Source organism: Gorilla gorilla, chromosome 8, assembly GCF_029281585.2.
Source record: "Gorilla gorilla gorilla isolate KB3781 chromosome 8, NHGRI_mGorGor1-v2.1_pri, whole genome shotgun sequence".
Taxonomy (NCBI): Eukaryota; Metazoa; Chordata; class Mammalia; order Primates; family Hominidae; genus Gorilla; species Gorilla gorilla.
The window spans coordinates 30,787,649-30,799,674 of record NC_073232.2 but is presented as its reverse complement, the minus strand read 5'-3'; the positions used below and the strand labels follow the sequence as shown (position 1 = coordinate 30,799,674).

Here is a 12,026-nt window from a genome sequence, read left to right as displayed (position 1 = left end):
GAACCCAGGAGGCAGAGCTTGCAGTGAGCTGAAATTGCGCCACTGCACTCCACACTCCAGCCTGGGCGACAGAGTGAGACTCCGTCTCAAAAAAAAAAAAAAAAAAAAAAAAAAGACTGTTTGCCCTTTGACCTTGAGGGAGACAATGTCGTTTCCTATTACTGCCTATCCATTGGGCCGCTTGAGCGGTCTCACTGTTTGGCAGTTGGCTTCCCCTAGAGACAAGTAACCCAAGAAAGAGCAAGGCAGAAGCTGTATATATATATGTGTGTGTGTGTGTGTGTGTGTGTATATGTGTGTGTATATGTCTTTTATCATTTATCCTTGGAAAACACACCCTATCCCTTCCACAGTATCCTATTGGTTTTACACGTCAGCCCTAGCCACTGTGGAAGGAGACTACACAAGGGCATTAATACTAGGAAGTGGGAATCACTGAGGAACACCTTGGAGGCTGACTTGTTATCACAATGGCTGTATAGTTAACACCATAGTTTGCTGAATAAAGAGTATATGGGAGCTCTGTACTATTTTCTAAAACTTTCTATAAACCTAAAGCTATTTCAAAGTAAAAGTTAAAGAATTTTAAATGAAAATATAAGGTCCAGGAGTGGTGGCTCATGTCTGTAATACCACACTTTCGGAGGCCAAGGCGGGAGGATCACTTGAGCCCAGGATTTCAAGGCTGCATTGAGCCATATTGTGCCACTGCGCTCCAGCCTGGGCAACAGAGCAAGGCTCTGTCTCTAAAAAGGAAAAAATCTATTAAAAAAGAAAATATAGATTATAGACCAGAAGAAAATATTTGGTAATACTTATATCTGACAAAGATCTAGTATCTACAAAATATAAAAAAATCTTAAAACTAATAGGAAGACAACCAATTAACAAATGGTCAAAAGACATGAACACGTACTTCAAGAAAGCATTCACTTGGCCACTAAGCACATGTGAAGATATTCAAGATCATTTGTCTGGCTGGGCGCAGTGGCTCACGCCTGTAATCCCAGCACTTTGGGAAGCTGAGGCAGGCAGATCACGAGGTCAGGAGTTCAAGACCAGCCTGGTCAACATGGTGAAACCCCGTCTCTACTAAAAATACAAAAATTAGCTAGGCGTGGTGGCAGGCACCTGTAATCCCAGTTACTCGGGAGGCTGAGGCAGGAGAATTGTTTGAATTTGGGAGGCGGAGGTTGCAGTGAGCCAAGATTGCACTGTTGCACTCCAGCCTGGGCAATAGGGTGAGACTCCATCTCAAAAAAAAAAAAAAAAAAAATCATTTGTCATCTGGGAAATGCAAATTATTACCACAGTAAGATATATTTCAGTCCCACCAGAATGGTCAAAATTAAAACAACTGACCATGTCAAGTGTTGGTAAGGATGTGGAACAACAAGAATGCTCATGCATTGCTGGGTAGACTGTAAAATAGCACCTCTTTGGAAAAATACTCCTGTAGTTTCTTACGAAGTTAGACGTACGCTTTCCCAATGACCTTAGCAATTCCACCCCTCTGTATTTATATGTGAGAAATTAAAACATGACCACTAAGAGAGTTTTACACAATATCCATAGCAGCTCTATTCATTCATAAGCTAGCCTTATGAATGAAAGCTAGCAGCAACCCAATATCCATTAATAGGAGAATGGATAGACAGATTGGGATACAGATCTTTCTTCTGATATGTGTTAAGAATATTTGCTGCTAGTTTGTGGTCTTCCTTTTCATTTTTAAAAATAGTTTCTTTAAAAGACTTAAAGTTTAATTTTGGCAAAATCCAAATATTTGTGGTTTTACCATTTCAAGTCATTACTTGCACACAACTCTCACACTGATAGGAGACTGCTAGGTCCTCTGCAGTTAAGGAGTCTGTGGGAGACACGCAGGGGTGTCAGTTGTTTTGCAATTTGGACAGATTCCAGAACCTTTGCTTAAAAGGGGCCCCATTCAAGGTGAGTCATTTCGCAAGTAACAACATATATGGTCTTAATACAATTTGTAATGAGAAGTATGTTTCCTCCAGAACCCAAAAGAGCCTAAAAGAAACTGTGGGTGCTATGAGAGTCAATAGCTGTTTCTTGACAGTGTCATGGATGGAGTTGCCTTCAGTTTACCCAATAATGTTCAGAAATACAACCAAGGCCTTGCTCTGTGTGTAAGGCAGTGGGTCACCCCATGAGCTCCTTTCATTTGTATGTCCCGAGTGAGTGTATCAAAGGAATCTCCTCAGCGGAGGAGGTCATCAGTGTGATGTCATACCTGCATTCCTGGGGAAAGTAGCGTGCAGTTTCAATCTTGCCCTCGAAGATTGTATGTTACAGTGAGGCTGTTTAAAGTACCCCGTGGTAGCTGGGTAAAACTGTATTGGGTCCCTTTGGAGGCAAACTGTAGTCAAGAGTGTTGAAACAGGCACTGAACAAAACGTATTCCCCAAATCTATAATACCAAAATATTTACCAGTTGCTGGTTAGATGAAGTCAGTAATTTCAGTTATATTGGGTATGGGTCCTTAGTGAAGTCCACAGCATTGAGGTTGAAGTAATCCACCAGGAGGCACCATACATTCCTCCCAAGTGGAAAAGCTGGTCAAATCGGGCTGTTCAATGGACAGGCAGTGGGGATAATCACCCCTTTTCTAAATAGGTCTAGTATAGTGGGTTTTAATCATTAAAGGCCCTGTTTTAATTTACATCTGGCTATTTTAACTGTTTTCATGGGGAAGCAGTGCGTCCATGGGGTCCATTTTAAAAAGGCAATTTGTTAGTGCCAAAGACTTAAAATTAATTCATGACTCATTGGGTCAGAGTGTCCATGACCACTATGGGATATTTTAGAACAATGGGTGTGATGACCATAGGGAATTAAGGCAAGACAGAATTACTGTGGTTAGGGCGAGGCATGCATACTTGTCCTTTATATTATGTTCAATAACTCCCCTAAGATTATAGGGGGACCCTTGTTTAAATTTAGGAGGATCCCCAATATTGATTAAGGGCACAAAGGTTTGCCAATTGGTATATTTCAGTAGATGTTAATTCAGAGCCAGTGTCATAGAGGGACAAAAGCCAATTCCTGCCCTTTTATCTATGTATTGTATAAATTCAGTGAATTTTGAAAAACCAGTTGGGCCAAATTGTGGACTTCTGTTTTAGTTTTTGTTTTTTTGTGTCCTGCCTATTCTGAACGGAATTGTGTGCCCCCAAATTCACATGTTGAAGCCCTAACTCCCAATGTGACTGTATTTAAAGCTAGGGCCTGTAAGGAGATAATTAAGGCTAATGAAGTTGGAAGGGTGGGGCCCTAAATCGATAGTATTGGTATTCTTAAAAGAAGAGGAAGAGAGACAACAGACTCCCCCATTCCCCCCACCCCGCCACACACATACACACACACATGAAAGGCCATGTGAAGACTGAGCAAGAAGGCAGCCAACTGCAAGTCAGGAAGATAGGCCTCAAAAAAGAATTTCTCTTCCTAAGAGTAAAAAGACATTTGAGGTCATTTAGTTTTTAATTTTGTTGTTGTTTTTATACCATGTATTTATATATATTTGTCAAGGGCACGCCTCCATTTTTAAATAGGAAAGGAAAATTATATAGCTGAAAACTGTGCACTAAATTAAATGCACTAAAAGTGTTTATAGAACTTGAGGGTAAGAGATAATTAGATTATTAGACATCCAATCTCATCCCATCCCATCTAATACATATTAGATATATACATCTAATATGTGTATATATATCTAATAACGTGTTATGTATATCTAATGTGTTATGTATATCTAATAATGTGTTATATTATTATGTATAATAATGTGTTATGTATTAACTGGGCAATGCGATGTAAGAATGTTATTTTCTTGGATAAAATTTCTGAGAATTTATAAGTTGAGCTGAATCTAATAAAAATAGTTGAATCCAAAATTTTAGCTTCTGTGTTTATATAAATAATTATTATTAATAGGTCAATTCAATAGAAGTATTGCTCATTAGAGAGTTTCAGTATCTATTAGATAGAAATGAGCCTTTTTTCATTAAAGTATAAAAATACAATAAACAAGTACATTAAAATTTTTTTTAATTTGGCCATAATTTTTAGTGCCAAATAAATTATATGATGCTTTCTAATTAATATTTTATAGTCCAAAGCTGTGAGAGGAAAAGTCCATATAGATTACTTTAAAAATACAGCCCTACCCCAAGAATATAGAGGATTTTCGGAGACACCAAATCTTTGAACATAGTGGGTTTTATGGCAAAAATCCATCCCAAAGGTACATGATTTGGGAATATAATTTAAGTTTTCATATCAGTTATTACTTTGGTTGCTATATTTTGAGGTCATTACATTAAAATATTTAATAATTTGAAAACTTTTTATTTTGTATTCAGTATGGAGATTTATTCCCAGAATGGGCTTTTCTGATGCAAAATTGGAGTGCTTGTATAGTCACAACAGCTGTCTCCACACCATGTGGTATCTTCCATTACTTTACTGTAGAGATGAATATTTGGCCCGGTGTTTCGGTAAGATTGGACACACATGGTTTTAAGTGGCAAAGCAGTATGCTTATGCATTCATTTGACTTTCACAGCTACAGTTGGCTCCAGATTAGAAGAGGGAGAATACATTCACGCCATGGCCACCCTCATGGCTGCTGTAGTAGCTGGATCACAGGAGGCTCTGTTGCTTCTAAAGACACAACTAACTATTGCCGAGGAATTACACATTCACCAAAGTGCCTTACAGCTGTAGGAGGGAGAATAATGCATTGCTAAAAGGGTTCTCTCAGATTTCAGATTATGGCCCTAGTCACTATCGAGCCTCTTTAAAAATATTCATAATAAAAATTATGGCCATAAAATAACTATGAAACTTAAGACTGTCATAGCAGTAGGTGATTTTTCAGGAATTCAATCCAAATACCTTATATAAAATTTTTATTTTTCAGAAAAGTACTATGCTTTTACACACTCATTAATTAAAATCAGATTTGTTTTTAATGCCAATGTTTATGTATGCAGAGTATTTGGGAAGCTGATCTGTTAAAAATAGAAATTATTTTAAAGACTTAGTTTACTACCTGAAACAATGATTTATATTTTAGACATTGTAGACAATTTTTTTGCTCCAAAAATGTTAAAATAACATAGAAATTAGGTAATTTGATTTAGTGTGATTTCGTACATACTGTATGGTTTGATCAGTATATATCTTTATGCAATGATCAACTTCAAGCTCTTCATGACATGATCTTTTACTGTAAGCTTATTTAAATTCTGCCTAAAACTTAAGTCTTTTGCATTTCTGAAACCGATTGGTCTACTTATTAAAGCTTTTTAGCAATAAAACTATGATTTTGTTGAAAATCCAATTATATTTCTCTAAATTGTAGCTGAATAAGAATAATTCTTTTTTCCTTAAATAAAGACAAGGAGAAAGAAAGAAAAAACCCTCCGTGTAAATTTTTAAGTCATCTGATATGAAGAATTGGATTTCTGATATTCATTAAATATCAAAGAAATTCCGACCAGACCCAATGTGGGCTACCTTTTTATATAAGTGAATTTATGCATGTATTGTAGAGGCTGTACTGATGAATATGTTTGAGGCTTTCAGCTCTTAGTGGATACAAAATAGAATGATTGATAAAATCCTCCCTACTATTGGCTATTATTTACTGACTCTTAAGTGGCAGGTTGTATTTATGCCAATTTATCTGCTTCAGGGAACATTCTTGATAGCAGAACAAAGTGAATAAAAGTAGTTTGCTTTGCAAATGAATGCACATGGGAGAGCCTTTCGGAAAGCCCTTTAACAGGGGCAATGCACTTTGATTATGAGTGAAGCTGCCATTTGGACATGGTGAAAAGAGCACGCTTGAACCATTGATTGGGGGAGACAGTAAAAAGTCAGGAAGGGCCCCGTTAAGCTTGCAGTGAGGCAGGCGGATGTCAGTGTGGTTAGAGCACAGTGGGAGAATGACAGGGAGGATTAGTGTCAGGGAGAAGCTTTGCTGTAGCTGTGGAGATAGTCCCTGGGGTCACTCACCTCTGACTGTTGTTCTGTGCTGATGGTTCTGTAATGCAAACTGCCTGATGTATGCCTGTTCATTATCGGAAATGGTGATTAGAAAAGGTATTTGCCTCAAAGGTTTCCTTCTTTCCCTCTTTCTTTTTCTTTATTCTTTCATTTTAATTAAAGGAAAATAAGGTAGGCTTCCTCAGTCTCTATGCTGGCTACTGGAGTACTGTTTAATACCAGAGTGCTTTATTGCCTCTGGTGGGGAATAGTTCAGTACTAAAGTGTAATGTGAAATAATTGTAACGTGGTTATTTTTCGTTTGATAATAATTTATTTCTCTGTGCTCACTTTGGGGTTTGACTACTGCTAGTGCTGAGAAAAATGCAGAGAATATGTTTGTTGTTAGAATTTTTGCATATGCGTGTTTATAATCTCTAAGGTATTTTTAAATTTAGTTTAATCATTTAGTCAAAGCTAAAAGTTGACCAAAATGAAATGGTCAAAATAAAATGAAATACTGCTTTACATGGACTTGATGGTTTGAGTCTTGGCCACAAGAGTTTCTAATTTTATTTCTGTTCCGAAGTTTAAAAAAAAAAAAAGAGTGACATTTGACAAGCTAAACTTCTTGAAAAAATATTATTTTAAAATTGAATATCGTTACATAGAATGATCATAAAGTGTCATTGCAGTTCTGATTTCAGACCAGTATATTTACTTGTTCACATTTCATTTATACTTGTAAGTTTTTTATTTTTATTTTTGCTTTCTTTAAAGTGTGTGTTTAAAAGAAAAAAAAGAGAGCCCTTTAATAGTAACTTTATGTGAGGCATTTATGAGCAGCACTGCATTTTATAGCAAGGATGCATTTCATAAGCTTTGAGAATGGTTTCTCATTTTAATTCGAAACTGAATGATCTTTTTAAAAAAAAGTCTACAAAACCTGGTTTTGCAATATTTATGCTTTCTTAGTTAGTATACATAGGAAATGAAATAGGCTTCTAGAGCTTTGCATTCCAGTGTTAAATATGCAGCTCAAATCTTTATTGAAACTATTAGATACAATTTAGTATTGTTTTTTACAGAAAGCATATTGCCAATAATTTGCTTCACAGCAATTATCTCTCAATTATCTTTTTTTATTCTTCCAATTATCTTTTTATTTTCTCCCAATTATCTTTTTTTATTTTCTTTAATGTTTTGCAGGCACCTGAATGGACAGAAGAGGACCTCAGCCAACTGACAAGAAGTATGGTTAAGTTCCCAGGAGGGACTCCAGGTCGATGGGAAAAGATTGCCCACGAATTGGGTCGATCTGTGACAGATGTGAGTTCACTGAGATTTGCATTGTATAGAGAGAGAAACCAGAACAAGTCAGCTATGTAGAAGGCAGACATAGATGGGTTCCACAGTATCTTTGGGGAGGGGATACAACAATCCTTTTAGGACCTGAAAGTGAACCATTAATGCAATAAGTGAGAAGCAGATGTGAGCCAGTCCCCTGGTCCACAGTTAACAGCTGTGTGAGGAATTCTAGTGTTTAGAGACTTAAGCTACTGTAACCTAATCAAAGGAAAACAATGCCAGTTTTTATGTTTATAGTGACCCCTTTAACTATGGAAAAAATAGTTCTCAAACTGATCAGAATTAGGAGGGTTGTATTTCAGCTGGATCTTTTTAACATTGAAGTACAGATTGCGATTGCTATTTAGACAGGTGGTTCTGATTAATTAAATGAGCAATATACCCATAATGCAAATGGTGTTGGCCTTTTTGTTTCAAGGATGATAGCAACAGTTCGTTTGATAAGTAGTTTAACCAGAAGAAACTGTGTGTGTGTGTGTGTGTGTGTGTGTGTGTGTGTGTGTGTGTGTGTCCATACCTAACATTTAAAAGATAAATTACTTACTTGGAAAAGTTTTGACTTAACGCTTTAGATGCTTTTATTGAGGAAATTTACAGCAGAAAATTTTTTAGAAAGCACCTAGCACAGTGCCTGATGTGTAATATACTAAATACACAGTAAATGTTTAATTGAAATTGAGAAAAAATATTATTTTTATCAAATTGCTATTTTCATGAGGGATAGTAAATATGCTTTACTAAATTTACTTTAAATAAATCCTATAGATCCAAAAATACTTAGAGGGTTACTGAAAGCAAAGATTTAAATTTCCCCTTCCATTCTGTTAGTATACCTTTAGGCCTTTTTTGGTACTGATAGTTTTTTAAAACCTGCAAAATGATTACTGAACATGGCTACCAAAAGGAGCTTATAAATGCTGTAAGTTACTTTCAATAATAAACTTCCACTTTTTAGTTTAGAAAGAAACTTACAGAAATTATTACAGTTGCGCATCTCTAATCCGTCACGTTGGCGCTCAAGTTGCAGATTTTTGAGCAATTTCAGACTTTTGGATTAGGTATACTTGACCTGTACTGTCAAGTTTTGTATTGTTTTGTTTTGTTTTTGCAATGGACCTGCTTTGAGAATTTTAAATTATATATATGAATATTGTTACTACTGTATAGGTCATTTAAAAGACTACAATCTGGATTTTTATAAGACGTTTAGCAATATTTTTGCTTCAGAGTTGAAGTTTGATCATAGGGGAAAATAGCTGAAGTATTTTGTAACTTTTTTTTTTTTTTTTGCTGTGTTTCATGAGGAGACTAGTTATCTTGAGTTACTAGAAAAGAACCATAAGGATAACTTTTCTTCAGCTAAACGTGTTACTGGATGGTGTGTTTTATTATCTCGGTTTTAAGGTTGTTTGTAAAAGATAGGTTAATAATGACATATCAGTAAATATCTGACCAAATTAAAGACATTCCATGGTTTTTGATGTTTTAAGTGCTATGACCTTCTAATTACATAGCTGCTATTAATACAGTGATTATCAAAAGAAACTAAAATAATTTTTTAAAGTTATAAAACATTGGTTTAAAAAGGCCCTAAACTTTTAGTTCAATTGCTTAATGAAAAATAATAGTAATACTAATGTATTATCTCCTTTGAAGAGTGCACCACATTTAACTTCTAAGATAATATTTCTATAAGGCTCTACATTTGATGCTAAAGGCAGATAGGAAACTGAGTAAAGCAATATTTTAATTTGTTGTCATTAAAACCTGGTAAATTTTTATCTGTATTTTTAAGAGGAGAAAGATGAAAATTTTTAAAATGCCAAGAATACACAGGATATAACCAACAGAGCCTCATAGATCCTAGTATATACTTAATTTACTAGAGTAGTCTTGGTGCTGTCAAAAGCATCTTTTTAAACTTTTGCAAATTCATCCCATATGTCTCCTTTTTTTCCTCCCTAGACTTACCCAAGGCAGAATGATTCCGTGTCTGCAATAGATATTTTTTCCCTTTATCATGGAAGTGGAAAACCTGACATTGTGAAGTGATTTTTTTGTTTGTTTTTTGGGGTTTTTTTTTTTTTTTGGCCAAGTATTAGTTCTGTTTTCATAATAACAAAGGTACCTTGGAAATAAATATGTAATAAATCTAAACTTTTGTTGTACAAAAAATGCCATTATAACTTTTCTTCTATGTCAATATATATATATAGACCCACACTGCATTTTCATTCCGTAAGCATCATCTCCATGGCTGGACTATTCATTTCAATAACTCTCCTGTCCCCCAACACATGCATATGTACACACACACACACACACACACACACACAGAAAATCACTCTGTAAAAGAGAACAGGTGTCTGTAGAATCAGTAACTCACAGGGATGACTTGTAAATTACATTGAAACAGCTAAAATGGTTCAGCTAGTATTGTTTCTCTAGTATAATGTTAAGTGAAAGTTAACCACACTTGAAAAAGACCACTTGTGCCGCTTTTTGGCTTATGGTGTTAATTAGATTTGTTTTCATTAAGTATTCGATTATGAAAAAGTAGCCAGGTTCAATTGAGTGTCATCAGAACCTCTGCATACTGACCTGATCACCTGCCTAGTTCTCCCTGGCTTTGCACAGCTGTTCTTTGACCCGGTTTCCTTGCCAAATTTGTAGCTTCAGGCTTAGTTCTCTTTCCTTCAAGAAACAATTGACCTTTTGGGAGAGAGGTGAGTGTGTGCCAGTGGTGGGATTTATGTGATTCTTTATTTGGGTTGTTGGATTACAGTTAAAAACCTTTTTATTCCTCAATTAAGAAAGAAATTAAGTATATTAATTGTCATAATTAGCAGAGTTAGATTGCTAAATTGTACTCTGGATAAACACAAGCAATGTTTTTTTTAAGCTTTTTAAAAAATTGACACCGAGTATATTTTAATTCAGATATACCTAAACTGTAAGGCCTACTTTATTATGGATTAAATATTTTAAATGTTGATATATGCCTTTCAGCAAATAATTTTGGTAATCACAAAGGACACTCAAATTGTAAAAATAACAGCGGGAACAAAAACTGTCTCGCATGTAAAACCAACTTAACATGATGAACTGCAGGTTTCCTAAATTAAGGTCAGGGGGCCCCAGATTTCTTGCTTGTGAAGTAATACTATTCTTTTGCCTGAAAGGATGTAAACTGATTCTGCTTCTCTCCCTGGTCACTAATCTCTTGCATTCTGGTTGTAATAACAGACTGATAGGAGATTTTTCTGCCTGTTTGGAAAAGGCCCAGGTAGGCAGCAAAACAAAAGACAGGTGGCTAGATTTAAACAGGCTTTTATAATTAGCTTAGTGCCATAGTGTGAGGTAAGAGGTGTGTAGTTATATATGTAGCCCATTATGCAAGTGAAGAGGAGGAAGGAAAATGATAAAATTCCCAATTTCATTTGTATAGCTCAACTGCAAGGAGATTCCTATTGGGGGAAATTTATATATTGTTATTATGCTGGTTTCAAAAACACGTAAGTGGACTGTTCCATGGAAAATAAGCATTATGGTTTATCAGTGAACTAAATATATAGTTATTATCTTGGCAAATATATTGTTATTACTTTTAGAGTCAGGCTAGCCCTACACAAAATTGTAAACATGATAAGGACTGTCCTTTTGGTTTTTCTGCCTTCATCCTCACTGCCGCCTTACCAGTTTCCTGCTACAGCAGTTCTCTTGGTCTGAGCCATATCTCATACTCCTCTCCCTTCCTTCTCTTACCCTCTCAACCTTACAACTTTTAAAGATATTTAAATTTTAGAAAACATGTGCAGGTTTGTTATACAGGTAAACTCGTGTCACAGGGGCTGGTTGTACAGATTATTTCATCACCCAGGTATTAAGCCTACTACCCAATAGTTATTTTTTCTGCTCCTCTCCCTCCTCCCACCCTCCAGGCCCGTGTCTGTTGTTTCCTTCTTTGTGTTCATGAGTTCTCATCATTTAGCTCCCGCTTACAAGTGAGAAGATGTGGTATTTGGTTTTTTATTCCTGCGTTAGTTTGCTAAGGATAGTACCCTCTCCAGCTCCATTTATGTTCCCACAAAAGACATGAGCTCATTCTCTTTTGTGGCTGCATAGTATTCCATGGTGTATATATAATCACATTTTCTTTATACTAACTATCATTAATGGGATTTCGGTTGATTCCATCCCTTTGCTGTTGTGAATAGTGCTGCTATGAACATTCACGTGCATGTGTCTTTATGGTAGAATGATTTACATTCCTCTGGGTATATGTCCAGTAATAGGATTGCTGAGTCAAAGGAAGGGTAGTTCTGCTTTTAGCTCTTTGAGGAATCGCCATACTGCTTTCCACAATGGTTGAACTAATTTACACTCCTACCTACAGTGTATAATCATTTCCTTTTCTCTGCAACCTTGCCAGCATTTGTTATTTTTTGATTTTTTGATAATAGCCATTCTGACTGGTGTGAGATGGTATCTCATTATGGTTTTGATTTGCATTTCTCTAATGATCAGTGATTGAGCTTTTTTTCATATCCTTGTTGGCTGCATGTATGTCTTCTTTTGAAAAGTGTCTGTTCATGTCCTTTGCCCACTTTTTCATGGGATTATTTAAGCTCCTTAT

The 12,026-nt window shown here is 35.8% G+C and overlaps 1 protein-coding gene across 2 annotated transcripts in view; it reads left to right on the top strand.

Moving 5' to 3' along the window:
• Positions 1 to 12,026, top strand: part of DNAJC1 (DnaJ heat shock protein family (Hsp40) member C1) — a 244,355-nt gene that overhangs the window by 187,978 nt on the left and 44,351 nt on the right. Inside the window, exon 9 of one of the 2 annotated variants that reach the window (XM_019035497.4) lies at positions 7,232 to 7,351. The exons of the other annotated variant lie outside the window; for it this stretch is intronic. Coding sequence (XP_018891042.3) covers positions 7,232 to 7,351 — 120 coding nt within the window. The remainder of the gene's footprint in view (positions 1 to 7,231; positions 7,352 to 12,026) is intronic. 2 annotated transcript variants of the gene reach the window in all.